We start from the raw sequence: 14,950 nt of genomic DNA, 5'->3' as shown, positions 1-14,950 counted from the left end.
TCTTCTTTTCTTTTCCCCGTTTGATTCGACTGACGCAGTCTGACTACTTGCCTACCGTGGAGTATAGTGTCGGCGTAAATACGATGGATATCTAGAGCGGCTCGTTTTATCAAGGGTTTCTTATCAGAGGATTTGGCCGATTGCCCTCCTCCCAAAAGACTTGGCTTGGCTTAGTCCATCATCCAATCCAAGACCCTCGTCTAGCGATCCTCGCCGCGTCTGCTCGAAGAAGAAGAAGAAGAAACAAAGTTTGTTGCGCGGCCACGTGCGAAAGCTTACGTTCGCCATGGCGTCTTCTTCCCTTTCGCCGTCGTCGACCCCGTCCGGCAAGCCCGTGTACGGGACCTTCAGCGCGCCCACCGTGGCGGACCTCGGCGCCGCCGAAGACGGCGGTGAGAGTGGCCTCCTTCCGCGCGCTGCCGCTAGTACCGCTGCTGTTGCGGCCGCGACGGCGGACCACGACGGCGACCTCGTCACGGCGGCCGAGGACCAGGACCTGCGCCGCGGCCTGCAGCAGCGCCACCTGTCCATGCTGGGCATCGCGGGCGCCATCGGCACGGGCCTGTTCCTGGGCCTCGGGGGCGCCGTGCAGGGCGCGGGCCCGCTGGGCGCCCTGCTGGCCTACGCCACCGTCGGGCTCGTCGTGTGCGCGGTCCAGTTCGCGCTGGGCGAGGTCGCGGCCCTGCTGCCCGTCACGGGCGCCTTTGTGCGCCACGCCGAGTTCTTCGTCGACCCGGCCCTCGGGTTCGCCACCGGCTGGAACCTGGTGTACGGCAACATTCTTAGTATTCCCGCCGAGATCACGGCTATTTGTGTACTGTTCTCGTACTGGTTCGACCCGGTCGAGAATATCAGTCCCGCGGTCTGGATCGTGGTGTTCATTGTGCTGACCGCGGCGGTCGGGTTTGCGTTTATTCGCGTCTTTGGCGAGATTGAGTTCATATTTGCCCTCATCAAGATCGTGCTTGTGGTCTTTCTCATCATATTGGGGCTGGTGATAAATCTCGGTGGTATACCCGGAACCGAACGGATCGGGTTTAGGTACTGGAAGGTGAGATCACTCCTTCATAACATGCATATCTATGTATGTAGGCGCCTGTACTCGTGCTGACTGTAGTGTGCTTTAGGACCCCGGACCGTTCGTCGAGCTGATCCCCATCGCCTCGGGTGACTGGGGCCGGTTCTTGGCCTACTGGAGCGTCATGACGGGCGCCGTTTTCTCCTTCGCGGGCGTCGAGTCCATCGCCATGGCGGCCGCGGAGGCGCAGAACCCGCGCCGGGCGATCCCGCGGGCCTGCAAGCGCGTCTTCGCCCGCATCGTCATCTTCTACGTCCTCGCCGTGCTCATCGTGGGCATGCTGGTGGCCAGCGACGACGAGCGGCTGGGCAACGCGTCGGGCACCGCGGCGCAGAGCCCCTTCGTCATCGCCGCCTCGGCCGCGGGCATTAAGGCCATCCCGTCTGTCGTCAACGCCGTCGTAATCACGTCGGCTTGGTCCGCGTCGAACCAGAGCCTGCTCTCGGGCACGCGCGTGCTCTACGGGCTGGCGCTGAAGAAGCAGGCGCCGCGGATCTTCTTGCGCACGACGAGCTGGGGTACGCCTTACGTCTGTGTGGGGCTTTTCAGCTTCTTCATGCTCCTCAGCTTCATGTCGTTGTCTAATGGCGCCTTGACTGTCTTCTTTTGGCTCGTCGATCTCACCGCTGCGGGCGTCCTGGTCTCGTGGTGCACCATCTTACTGAACCACATCCGGCTCAAGCTCGGCATGCGGAGACAGAATATACCCGCGTCGCGGCTGCCGTGGAACAACTGGTGGACTTGTGAGTTATATAACCCTTTATGCACTCTGTGTGGGATCTTGGTTACTTGAGCTATTGCAGTTACTAACACGCACTCTCTCTCATAGTCTACAGTTCATGCGTGGCGCTTGTCATGTGTATTCTCATCCTCTTCACCAGCGGCTTCACCGTCTTTACCAAGGGTAACTGGGACGCAGCCAAGTTTGTCTCATCCTATTTGTGAGTCTGCCCAGCCATTCAATACCAACCGTAACCTCCCGTACTAACCGAGACCCCCCAACATCAGGGATATCCCATTGGTGCTCGGCGCCTACCTCATCTGGAAGTTCCTCAAGAAGACCGAGGTCGTGTCGCTGGACAGTATCCCGCTGCTGGCCGCGCTGGAACAGGTGGACCTGTATCCCGACATGCCGGAGCCCAAACAGACGGGTTGGCTACGGACTGTGAGCTGGATATGGAGTTAGACATACATAGAAAGTAGACTAGGTCAGTTGATCGGATGATTGGGTCAATGTCTCAGATGCCGTAATCACACAAGTACACGCATGCATTCGGGTCCAGCGGAGTGATTGCATGAAGGCAGGCAGCTTCAACACAAGCCGCTTCGGTGATCGTCCCGTTCCAGCCTAGGGCGAGCGAATGAGAATCCAGCGAGTGAGCCAACACCTCCAGGAACGCATCCCCGGTCAAATTCAACCCGCTCTCAGCTAATCATAGTGATTGATTACTTGGTCAACAGGTATACTACCGTACTAGGGCGCTCTCACTCAACTACGCCCGGGGCTAGCCCAATTCCCATATCTCGTATACTGTAAACAGCAGGCGTGCCGAGCCGCGTCTTTTCTTTTGCGGTGCCGAGGGACCCGAGACCAGCGGGACGAAGGATAGCCTTTTCTCCTCTTCAGAAAAGGAACTGGGCATGCCATCCATCGTCTTTCCCGCAACTGAGGCGTCGGCCTTCAGTTGGTTCCTTCCTTCCGCCTCTTGGCATGGGCCGCCCTCAGCACTAAGTCCAGTTGGATATGTGCCTGCAGATCTATCCGTATAACAACACTACGACGTTCCCCTCATATCCCGTATCCCGAGCGGCTGGGACACCGACTGTTTCTATTATCTGATTGGCCATCTCCCGTACGTAGACACGGCTGCCTCGATTTAGAGTTGCAGGTGCATACGTGTGTTGTCTCACGGGTAGCGTGGTCTGATACGACACTCGCCTGTCAGAACTGCATATGTCGACGATGTTTTACATGTTTGATCTTGTGGACAAGGCTCTCGTGGGTCTGAAGCTGTCACGCAGACCCACGCCTCCTTCTCAGTAGAGATGGCCAAGAGAGGAATATAAGGAGACAGAGCAGGGAGCATGACTGTATATCATTGCTGTGTTGGTAACCTTGTTGGTAGCGATAGCTTACGAAGGTAGACATGTTCAGCTGCTGTGCCGCGTTCATAGTGGTGTGAGATCTGGTCTCTTGGATGTGGTTGTAGATGTAATGTTTATAAATACCTCGCTCATTCCATTTCGATATTTACAGGTTAAGGTTATCCCTCTCCCTATTTAGTAACAGAAGAATGTTCGCTTTATTCAACATGGTATTGTCCTTGCTACAACAACTGCGGCAACATGTCGTAGCTCAGCTCGCAGTCTGGGCACGCTGGCTCGTGCTAAGCCAGCAGCAGGAGCTGAAGGTCGGCTACATCGAAATCGAAGAACCTGACGGCACCGTCATCACCCGAGGCACCAAGCCGCCGTCGAAGCATATGCACATGAGCGGGAACGGGACTGGGAACGGACACGCGGCAGCTACGAAGCCACCTTTGTTGAGACCCCTCGAGACTCTCGAGGGCAGACTCAAAAATCCACTCCAACACGGCCTGGCTCCGCCTGCTGCTCTCCGGCAGTCTCGGGTTAGCCGAAGCCTACATGGCCGGCGATGTCGACTCGCCCGACCTGACCACCTTCCTGGTCATCATGCTGCTGGCCGAGAACCGCGCCGCGACGGCCTGGACCAAGCAAACGGCGTACGCCGCCTTCTTCGGGTGGTCCGTAGTCGGGCCCGCAGCTCTGCTGCTGCGCAAGGCCCACGGCGTGGCCGGGGCGCGCCTCAATGCTGTGCGGCACTACTCGCTGTCCAACGCCCTCTTCGCCGCGTTCCTGGACGAGAGTATGACGTACTCGTGTCCGTTGTGGCGGGAGCCGGCGGAGGCCGGCAGCGCCAGAAAGCCAAGACAGGCCGGAAAAGACGGTGAATCATCACGACGCGGATGGTGATGGTGATGATGATGACGAAGATACGTTGGAGGAGGCGCAGAAACGCAAGCTGCGGCACATTGTCCGCGCTGCCCGTATCAAGACCACCGACCACGTCCTCGAGATCGGCGGCGGCTGGGGCAGTTTCGCCATCCTCGCGGCGCGCGAGACGGGCTGCCACGTGACCACCATCACGCCGAGCGAGGAGCAGGCATCGCTGATCCGGGAGCGCGTGACGGCGTCATCCCTCTCACCCGGCCAAGTCCAGGTGCTAGTGTGCGACTACCGCGAAGTCCTGTCAGCATTATCCGTCACTACCAAGGCAGCAGCAGCAGCCGCAGGAGGAGGCCGACGAGGGGAAGAAGCAGCAGCAACAACCAAGTTCGACAAAATCGTCAGCATCGAGATGCTCGAGCACGTGGGCCACGAGTGCCTCGAGACGTACTTCCGGTGCATGGACCGGTACCTGCAAGACGGGCCGGAGGGCATCGCCGTCTTCCAGTCCATCACCATGAGCGACGCGCACTACGAGGCCTACCTGCGCGGCGGCGACGACTTCATCCGCCGCTACGTGTTCCCCGGCGGCGAGCTGCCGAGCGTGGCGGCGCTCGTCGAGGGATCCGGCGCGGGGCCCGGGGCCGGCTCGTGGTCGAGGATGTGACCAGCGTGGGGGCGCACTACGCCCGCGCGTTGCGGTGCTGGTGCCGGAACTTTTTGAGAGGGTTTGAGGAGAAGATTTTGCCGGAGCTGCGGCGGTCTGGGAGGAGCTGGAGAGGAAAGAGCGGTGGCAGAGAGAAGAAGGAAGAGGTAGGCAGTCGCAAGGCGAGGGGAGGAGAGATGAGCAAGGCGGAAATCGAGGCCTTCCGCAGGAAGTGGGTGTATTACTTTGCCAGTTGCGAGGCAGCGTTTCGGACCAAGTCCATAGGGGATGTGATCATTACGGTTGGTCGTGATGGCTGTGTCGAGTTCTTGCAAGATCCTCTGTAGCATGCATCATCGTGATTCCCAGTAGCAACACGAATTTTCTGCAAAGCCGCCAGCCCTCGTTGCCTATTATCTGCCTAGGTGTTTAAAAGGTGACCAACTGGTTATTTTGCCCCGTTGGTTATTATGTTGTCGCCTCGACGATGTCTGAGGCCTCCACATTCGACAGTGACAAGCAGCTTTGCACATCGTCGAGGCAATGACCTGACTTACATGATCATGGACCAGTCATCTGTTCACAGTCTGAATACCATGCTTTGTCCGTATACGCAGGCATCATTCAATTTGCAGAGAGTCGTTGCAGGGTGTCTTACCCAGTGAGTTAGCATATACGTTGCCCCCTTTACCCATGCTTAGATGCATTTGATCGCTACAAACACACCGCAGTACAAATTACCAGTCTCGAGAACTTTCAGTTACTGTTGCCAAACATTAACTTCATACATTACCAAGCAACATATCAAGCGACAGACAAAACCCACAATGGGCAAATTCTTCTCAAAGCCAACCACGGAGAAGCCGAGGGGTGATCCTCACTCGGCTCGTAACTATTCGGGCGAGGAGCATGCTCGGGATTTGCCAGACACATGGACTGCTCCTACCAGCGCCTCCTTCAACAGAGCCCAAGGGTATCGATGGATGGAGAGATAGGAATATGCAAATAAATTGACAATAAATTCTGTACGTTGGGTGGTTTGCCCTTTTGATTTATGCGAGCTGTAAGGTTCCTGCGACTTCCCCATGGAGATGGAGGGTAATAGTTCGGAGCCAGACCCCTCAATACGTCAGTCCGGGTGCGGGCAGATAAGCGCAGAAAAAGAGCTTATCAAAAAAACTGCCAGTAAAGCTGGCGATGCGCTATCGGGGCCTCCTGCAACTTGTGACATGCAAACTGCTGAAAATCGCTTGTCCTTTTCTCTTAATCTCAAGAAGGCTTCCATAACAGTTGTTGTGCCCATTGCTGCAGCCCAAGCAACTAGCCACATCCCAGCCGAATAGGGCAGTGCGACGCCCGCACCCAGCAACTACAGCCCTCAAAATGCCTCGTGCCGATACCGAGCCCCCAAGCACCGGCGCAACCTCCGCCGTGAAGCTGACTGCCCTTACACCATTCAAACCAGAGCTGTACGACCGCGCCTGGCAATCGATACCGCATCCGACCCTCCCCCCTCATCGCGACTGCCCACGAAAAGTCCACAACCGTCTTTTCGCTCTCCACCCTTACCTCGCACAGCACCCTCAGCGGAGGCCACACGCGCTCGGTGCGGTCCGTCGCCTGGAAGCCCAACCTAAGCCCACACAAGCTATGCCTGGTATCTGGCTCCTTCGACTCGACCGCGGGGCTGTGGCGCTGGGAAGAGGAGAAAAAGGCGACGGGCGATGACCTCGAGGTGGAGATAACAAGCAACCATGACGACTCCTCAGATAAAGACGACGCCGAGAAGGACTGGGAGTTCGCCCTGGTGCTCGAGGGCCACGACTCGGAGATCAAGTCGGTCGCCTTCTCGCCCTCGGGCCAGTACCTCGCCACCTGCTCGCGCGACAAGTCGGTCTGGATCTGGGAGGACGTGGGCGTCAACGAGGACGACGACGAGTGGGAGACGGTCGCGGTGCTCAACGAGCACGACGGCGACGTGAAAGCGGTCGCCTGGTGCCCCGACGGCGCCCGCAGCGGCCGCGGTCGCTACAGCAGCGACGTCCTGGCCAGCGCCAGCTACGACGACACGGTGCGCATCTGGCGCGAGGACGGCGACGGCGAGTGGGTCTGCGTCGCCGTCCTCGAGGGCCACGCGGGCACAGTCTGGGGTCTCCAGTGGGAGCCCAAGCCCGAGGGCACCCGGTTCCCGCGCCTGCTGACGTGGAGTGCGGACCAGACGCTGCGCCTGTGGTCGCTAAAGGAAGAGGACGACGAGGAGGAGAATCCGCCGCCACAGCACGCTTGGGGCAGCTTGGGCGGTATACCGAATACGATGCGGAGGTCCCTCAAGGAGGAGTGGGAATGCACCGCCACTCTGCCCAAGGCGCACACGAGGGACGTCTACTCGGCGTCGTGGAGCGCGGACTCGGCAAGGATAGCGAGTACAGGCAGCGACGGCGTCGTCGTTGTATATGGTGAAGAGCCAGCAGCTGCAGACAGCGAAACGTCACATGACGAGGCTGCGGTAGAGCTTGACGGCGATGTACACATGGGCAACAGGAACGACAGCAAAGCAAAAGGACCGCCCCCTACGACATGGAAGGTTTTGGGTACTACAGATTACGGCCATGGTCCTTTCGAGATAAATCATGTCACCTGGTGCAAGCGCTACGACTTGGAGTGCCCCCTGAGCGGCGAGGCGTCGAGGAGATGCTCGTCACCACAGGTGATGACGGTGTGGTCCGTCCCTGGCAGGTCTCGTGAGAATCGAGAATTACGCGGCGTACTTGCATAACAGAGACTCTACTTTGGAGATGATGGTTATCTAGCAACGCTTCAATGAAACAACTAGTAAAACGCCCTCCTATTGTGCCCAGACCTGTGAGAAGGAGGCTATCGCATCCATCTGGCATCAAGCTTCGTTGCTCTGCTGCTGCTCCTACATTTAGCTACTGATCTAGATCTGCCTACATACCCGAAACACAAGGGCAGAAACAAGCAATGAAACATTGTTTACAGCTTCGGCCATAGTACACACTCATGTCAGAAATCAGGTAATGACGTCTTTGGGATGACCGAACCGGACTGACTCGGTACGAAAAACCAAGCTTCTTTTTTAGATAAAAGACAGACCCCAACCGACCCTCCCCGATCCTCTCTCGATCCTCCCAAGTCCCAACCCATCCCCTCGATCGTCCCTTCCTTGCATTGCACCACCAGATCATGATGGGCAGGCCATCCACTGCCGCTGTCCATCGGATCAGCCAGATCTCGCCCCCATCCCGTTAGTTTCGTCTTCGTCTCTTCTCCAAGCTCCCCCTGCGACCGTCACTCTCCGCCAGCGCCAAGCCGGGGATCTCCCCTTTCGTCCCATCTTCTTTGGTCTCTTTCCCGCCACCGCCACCCGCCAAGCACCCCGAATCAACCGATCATGGACGGCGGCGGCGGACGGGCACGGCGCGCGGGGGGTTGAGTAGCTAGCCGCCATCGAGGTGTAACGATCGACGCTAACCAAGTCACGAGTAGGCCCAAAGGGGGCCGTGGAAGGAGGGAGGGAGGCGAAATTTCGGTTTTTCTTCGGATCTCGTTTCGTCCCGTATGGATGTTTGTTTCCCCGAACGACGAACGAACGAACGGACGCTGCAAGCTGCAGCTGCAAGCAGGCTGCGATAACATACTTGCAGGTGGCGGCGATCTCCTTTTTCCTGCTCCTTCTCATCCCTTCTCCGCGGAGATAGCCGCGGGACGGGGTACCGCTGCGGCGGCGGCGGCGGCGGCAGCCTCCCCGAAAAAGGAGAGATGGACAGATAGGAAGAGAAAGGGGAGGAAATCATCCCAACATGATGTTTGTTTCGTTTTATCCTAGCTGGAATAACAGACGTAGTAACTCTGTTTACACTAGCATCAAAGATATCGGGCGAGAGGATATCGAAACGCATGTTACGCATCGTCAGAAACGCAGCACTGCCACCACTGCGCATACTACTTGACACGATCAGACAAGAAACAACGGCGAATTGGAAACGACTGGAAACGACTACAGCAGTGCATACATTAGATGCACCGGAAGTTGAACCGAAACCGATTGACTGATAGTGTAACTGGTGACCCCGAGTCCGCAATAGACGGGTTGACATTCCCCTGAGCGGCAGCAGTGGCGATAATTGACAGTACGCAAGTGCTGGAGTCAACCACAGCTCTTATCTGCCCACGACTAGGCAAGTTCCAAAGCACGGACAGAGTCAGGAGATAGATTCACGACTACACATATATAGCAAAGATATATGGTTCGAATCGGCACTGCCGAAGCGAAAGGGAGGATATGGATAGAGGAAGGAAAAGTGAGGGCCTGGAAAGGGGATGCCATGATCACTCGTAGATCATCACGTCGTTCACGATTAGTCCATCCCTCACCACATACAGCCAATCTATCCATCTATCCATCCATCTATCCATCCCAACATGCCGCACCGGTCCAGGTATTTTCGGGACCCGACCAATCTCCTGGGGCCGCGGGCAGGCGGAGTCGTCCGGCGAAACAACCGTACCGCTGCGGCCCGGGTTAGGGGGTTAGGGGTTTATTGGAGTTCCCGCGGAGAAGGAGCCAGGAGGCGAATATATCAGCTGAATCTTAATAAAACCGACCGATCTCCTGTCTGTCCGCCTTTCTTCTTTCGTTGGTTCACCGCTCACTGCCTCGATCTCGTTCTAACAAGTTGGCTAGAGACGCAGCAGGTAAGCTAGAAAATAACTCTAAAGGGGCTGCTGCTGCTGCTTAATGGCAAAGCCGTCGTAAAAGCAGAAGGCCCTCTAATGCACCCATTTCGTCATCATTGATATTGAGGAGAATTGGCAATAGCCGATCATACAATACAAATATGCATTTCCGTCTATAGGTCTGGATGACGTCTCCAGCTAGAGAAGTCAGTGCCTGATTATAATAAGGCATTCAGCCATCCACACTCCTGTCGTTACTAAATGGGTGGAAAGTGGTCAACCGCACTTAGAATGTAAAATATCACAAGATAACACAGCATGTTTTAGTTCCATCACGGTTCTTGGTACGAGTGAAGTCATGGCGTGAGTTGTTCGAGTGTTTTGTCATTTGAGGTTCTGTACATAAACCCTTCCCTCTGAAAAAGGATTTGTATGTGCCATATAAACATTATAAATCAACCCAAAGTAGCAGCAGCTAGTCTTTCCATATAAACGCGCTCGCTCCCATGATACAGTCGTCACACACTGATGTCTCTTCGTGTGGGTCGGCTCGAAACCTCCTTCTCTTGTCTAGTTCGAAGGGTGCGAAGCCGTGTGTGAAGGATCCAGAAGGGCACATGGCTCTAATTGCGTAATCGGCAGACCCTTTCTCTCTCCCTCTTTGTCTCTCTCTCCAATGACTCGTTGCTTCGTGATACTCTCAAGTAATCAATGCTGCTCCCGTGCATGTAGCGGGAGCGTGGGATATCCATCGCCAAAATCAAATGATTCGAATCATTCATGGAGGTTGTCCTTTCCATGTGTCGTGAACGCCTCGCCATAAACATGACCCAAAAATGCTGCCAGAATGCCCCGTCTATGTTATTCCCTAATGGCTCTGAATCGAAACCGCCCAGGCCTGTCCATTTTCCAGAACAGGCCTGGGTTCCAAACGCCGTTCAATAATGTGCGATATTTTCCTGTACTTTTGTGTGTCCTTGGTATAATGCAGTTTCTTTTGTACTTCTCTCTTCCTACGCCAACCATGCGTAGTCTTCAACTCAGGCTGCCTCTGCGGCTCGTGGGAAGGTTGAAAACACGATGCAGAAGGCTGCGCTTGGCGCCGTCTGCACGGCGGTATTCGAAGTGGTTGCATCTGCAAACCTGGACGGGGTTTGACATGCCGCAACCCAATTTGCGGTCCAGCTCGGCCTCCCAGCCATAGAGATCCTCCATGGAGCTCGTACGGCTGTACGCGTCAGAATCAACAACTGTGACAGATGTATCGTCTTCTTCGAGCTGGGAATGGACGCTCAGGTAGTTTGATACGTCTGTGAGGAGACACGACGGAGACTCGGGCACTTTGGCCTCATCCAAGTCCGATGGGTCGGTTGAAGTGCCCACATCCGTTTCAGTGTCGGTGTCAATCTCCATCGTCTTTGTTTGGCCTAAGGCCTGAGCCCCGGTTGCTGACAGTCGCGGTGTTGTCGTGAGGAACTCGATTGGACGTGAGGAGACCAAGGGCGCGCTTTTAGATTCCGGCTCCTCTGGAACCTTTGCTGGGATCTTCAAGGGCTTGGGCATCGTATTGCGGTGTCGAAGCCGAGTGGTACGGCGCACCATATGGGGGCCGCATTCTGAGGGTGGGCCATCGCCTTTTGCGGCCACACCACCCACTAAACTACTAGGAGCAGTCTGAGCATGTTCAGGAGCACTGTCGGATTTCGCGGGTATAGGGATTCGCTGACCCGGATGGGGATCCTCCCAGGACGACCGGGGGGATACCTGAATATCGTCCCTATCGATTGGCTCAAGGAACGTAGTCGTAGTGCTCGTAGTGATTTCGTGTGATGGTGTGACCTGTAACCCTCATAACGGGGATTCCGAACTGGTGGTCGGTAGTGGGGGCGGCATATCGGCGCTGGTGGCCGAAGGCATATTCGTCGGCTGTGAGCGACGCATCGATCGACTTTTTCTGTTCAATCCCAGCTTGGCGCTCATCTTCTTCCCCAACTGTTGCCCGTGATGGCCCGTTGCAGCCCGTTGGGTGACGTGCTGAATGCAAAGTCCGACGTTGGAGGTGTGGTCGGTGGTGTCACCGGCTCGGCTCCAGGTGTTGAGTTGGGACTGCTGCTGTCGTCCGTGATCAAATCCGCATCTGCGGTCTCGGCAGCAATAATCGATGAAGAACGGTTATGCATGCTGTTGCGGGCAAGGGTAAGCAAAGGGAGGAACGTGTTCTTGGGAGAGTGCGAGCTCTCGTCCGGTGAGAATGATTCCTTGGGAACTCTCAACCGCGACCTGCTGTGTCGTCCCTCGCGACTCTCGTCAGCAGACTGTTGCTGTTGCTCAGCGACTGCCATCGTTACGGACTGGCAGAAGGGAACAAGAACCGAGTCGCTCATCAATTCCTCGACGATCGAAACGGCTTCGTTGAGCTCGGACGGTGTTGGCGGTTTTGGCAGAGATTGGCTCAGGGCCAATAAGCGATCGCGGACCGGTGCCGGTAGGTTGACTTCTCGCGAGCCGTAGGGTGTGATATAGGTCTGCATCATTCTATCCCATGCAGAGCATAGCGTGTCTATTTGCTCCTGAGACATGTGCTGCTGTGAATCCACCAAATGCACATATGTGGCGGAGTATCTTTCGGCCTCTATTAAGAACTCGAGTGTTTCGAGGCAGTGGTTTTGTGACAGGTAGGCAGTGAATGCACTTAACGTCCACGGCGGGGCAGCTGTGTTGTTAAGAATTTCGGATAAGGAGGGCAGCCTGGCGGCCGGTGATCCGGTACGAGGGATAGCCAAGCTGGCAGGGCGGGATGTAGACATGGCGGTTTCGGTGTCCCAGTCCTCGTAGACTGAAGACGGTGATGTTGCCCTCGGAGACGGGGTCAGGTATGTCGGAGAGCTTCCACGCAGTCTGGATTTTCCCATTATTTCAGTCGGTGGGTTTCTGAAATAGCGAGAGGGCGGTTCTCTTCGCTTCGGATCGGATTACAAAACTGCAAACGGGATGTTTGCAGACAAATCCACTTCAACTAATGTTATCGGCCCATGCGGTTGCAAACTCGGTGTTGCTGTGCGTTTGGGCAAGCGGTACCCTGTAAAAAGAAGAGACAAGTTGTTTCAGAGCCACAAAGAACTCGTCGGACCCATTACTTGCAGGATATCCTCAAGAGGTTGTTGAAGAAGTGATGTGTTGCTATAGCAAACGACGGGTGGCTGCTGCATACGCTGTGCGGGTATCAACAGAACGATGTCTCCAAACGAAACGAAATCTGAGTTACGCCGGCATATGCTTGTCTCAAAAAAGGTAACTGTCTGCAAAAGTAACCCAGGCGGTGGTGCAAGCCGGTATAGGGTGAGATGCTTGCTTGGGTGGTTTTGCTGAAAGAAGTAACACCACTGAGGAAGAAGTGACGTGATTAAGACTTGGGTCGAATGTGAACTGGGCCTTCACGACAGTCTATGGCGTTCCGGAAATGTCCAAATTTCGAAATAACAAGGAGGCGGCAGTTGGAGGGATCTGAGGTAAGTTCCGCTGGCACGTCGAGCTTATGTGGGTGGTAATAGCCCCGAGGTAGACAGGTACACTGCCGTGGGTTGGACGACAGGTGTTTGGGGGTGGACTGGACCGATAATAGAGTTTCGAAAGGAGCGGCGAGGTTAACCTGAATAGATGGACAGGCAGATATGCTTTGGTCTAGTGATGCTCTCGAGCACTCTCTCTGGGCGAAAGCTTATCGGGTAGCGGAACGAGGGACGATGAAAGAATGGGCTTCTAGCACTTTTCTATGCCGTGCACGCTGCAGAGCGGTAGGGCGAGTGAAAGGAGAGAAGAGCGGGCGGCCACTGATTTACGGCGCACAGCAAGAACTAGAACCGTCGTGGAATGGGGATGGGTAGGGAGCCAAGTGCCAAGACTCTCTCTCAAGACTCAAGAACCGGGAAGCAGCAGCGATACACCACACACACAATTGGGGCTGCGCATACGTTGCACGGCCGGCCCTAGAGAATTCGCAACAAGTACAGCCCGCCAAAGGAAGTTGAGGGGATCCGCTTTCTGGCAAATCTCCTATGACGGGTGTGGAGCGTCGTCAGACGAGGCAAGCGTTGGTGAGATCGGATGTGGGCGTTGGGCCGGTGTTCGAGACGATCTAGTGGAAATGTCGGCGGGTTGCGCTTCAGGGAGGGTTGGTATTATCTAAGGGCGGTAATAGGTCTGTAGTAACAGTTTAGACGGCGCGCTTTCTACTCGCTCGTTCGTTCGCTGGTTTCTCTCGCGGTTTGGTGCAAAGGTACGTATGCAGTGCGTGTGTCGTGCGGTGGACGGATTAGTCGTACCAAGTCGGACTGACTGTGTTGAGTAATGAATGACGAAAGCCTAGGCAGTGCAGGTAACCAGAGCAAGCAACAACGTCTCGTGGTCTCTCTCTCTCTCTCACACACACACACACACTCTTCTTGGTATCCAAGTAAGTGTCAATGGTAGCAGTAGTAGCAGAAGTATGGAATAGTAATTGCAGTGGTTGAAGCCGCGGACAAGCCCGATGAAGATGGCAAGTGGGAATAAAAGAGGACGCTCCGAACAAAGGTCAGGGTACTCGATGAAGGCGATACAGTGGCTTTACACACACACAACTCGTGATTTCTGAACAGTTGATGCAGAATAGCTGGGCAGAGTTCAAGAATAGATCGTTGAACTAGCAGAACCACCATACAGACTTGATGGAGGGACTGGGAGCGAGGTTGCGCGGGAACGCCTGATAGATTAATGGGAACGGGAGATGACCACCGAAAGCTGAGCAGCCCCCCGGCGTGGTGGTGGTACTTGGGTACAAGACGGGCGATCGAAGCAAACGTCTCTCCTTTCTCAATGGATTTGGGTGTTCAATGGGCCGGCATGGGTGGTAATGGAGGGTGGGGGGAGGAGGCAGGACAAGGGGGGGTCCATTGCAGGGGGCACCCAGGATCGCTCCAATGACTCCATTGACCCAGAACTGGGTCTCTTGCCTTCGGCCTTCTAGTGCTGTCCAAATGGTACAATCAATCAATACCTCCTGCATACAGTGTCAAGAGTGTCTACCTTCTCCCCGTCCACCCCCTACCTAGGTAAAAGCAGCCCATTCTTTCTGCAACACAGTAGAGAGACCCGAGACTCCCAGACTCCTCCCTTCTCACATAGGAAGGTCGCCCATTCCAGGGACCCAATTGGAGGCGCTGTCCAGTGCCCCCGTACAGCCATTCGGCTGCACCACGATCAATTCTTATTATTCTGAAGCAGAGATGGCCACTAGCAGGCCCGGCTTCGTTTTCATTGGGAAGAACGCTGGCCTCTAGTGTCTGCACAAGCCCATCGTACTCGCAATGATCTTCAATAATCTTCTCTGTTACCATGGCTTGGTCTTGCGTCAAACAACGTGCTCTGCTGCCCCTCCTCCTACGATTAATAATATGTTACGTATGTTATGTATGCATCTAGTTTCCAGTAAACACCAAATCCGTCATTTACATGTTGCGTGCCACCAAGCCGAACCAGACTTTCGCCCCCCACCTGACTTCTTTTCGTTCTTTGACTTGTCT

General features: G+C 55.5%; 5 protein-coding genes across 5 annotated transcripts; 3 read left to right on the top strand and 2 right to left on the bottom strand.

Annotated features, from left to right (window-relative positions):
* Positions 1 to 286: 286 nt before the first annotated feature.
* PG997_001418 (uncharacterized protein) lies at positions 287 to 2,264 on the top strand (the record flags this gene model as incomplete). Its single annotated transcript, XM_066805733.1, has 4 exons — positions 287 to 1,051; positions 1,128 to 1,821; positions 1,908 to 2,019; positions 2,087 to 2,264. 4 exons carry the CDS (start codon positions 287 to 289, stop codon positions 2,262 to 2,264), a joined length of 1,749 nt encoding a protein of 582 aa, XP_066675506.1.
* A 1,460-nt stretch (positions 2,265 to 3,724) lies between these two features.
* PG997_001417 (cyclopropane-fatty-acyl-phospholipid synthase) lies at positions 3,725 to 4,712 on the top strand (the record flags this gene model as incomplete). The annotated part of the gene is made up of 2 exons (XM_066805732.1): positions 3,725 to 3,980; positions 4,093 to 4,712. The coding sequence occupies 2 exons, from the start codon at positions 3,725 to 3,727 to the stop codon at positions 4,710 to 4,712; spliced, it is 876 nt and encodes a 291-aa protein (XP_066675505.1).
* Positions 4,713 to 6,074: 1,362 nt separating this feature from the next.
* On the top strand, positions 6,075 to 7,467 carry PG997_001416 (uncharacterized protein; the record flags this gene model as incomplete). Its single annotated transcript, XM_066805731.1, has 2 exons — positions 6,075 to 6,122; positions 6,157 to 7,467. 2 exons carry the CDS (start codon positions 6,075 to 6,077, stop codon positions 7,465 to 7,467), a joined length of 1,359 nt encoding a protein of 452 aa, XP_066675504.1.
* Positions 7,468 to 10,424: 2,957 nt separating this feature from the next.
* PG997_001415 (uncharacterized protein) lies at positions 10,425 to 10,802 on the bottom strand (the record flags this gene model as incomplete). Its single annotated transcript, XM_066805730.1, has 1 exon — positions 10,425 to 10,802. The coding sequence occupies one exon, from the start codon at positions 10,800 to 10,802 to the stop codon at positions 10,425 to 10,427; it is 378 nt and encodes a 125-aa protein (XP_066675503.1).
* Positions 10,803 to 11,365: 563 nt separating this feature from the next.
* PG997_001414 (uncharacterized protein) lies at positions 11,366 to 12,301 on the bottom strand (the record flags this gene model as incomplete). The annotated part of the gene is made up of 1 exon (XM_066805729.1): positions 11,366 to 12,301. One exon carries the CDS (start codon positions 12,299 to 12,301, stop codon positions 11,366 to 11,368), a length of 936 nt encoding a protein of 311 aa, XP_066675502.1.
* Between the last annotated feature and the right edge of the window lie 2,649 nt (positions 12,302 to 14,950).

This window comes from Apiospora hydei (genome assembly GCF_038363865.1).
Source record: "Apiospora hydei strain CBS 114990 chromosome Unknown utg000002l_segment0_segment0, whole genome shotgun sequence".
Lineage (NCBI taxonomy): Eukaryota > Fungi > Ascomycota > Sordariomycetes > Amphisphaeriales > Apiosporaceae > Apiospora > Apiospora hydei.
This window is presented reverse-complemented; position numbering and strand designations above follow the sequence as displayed.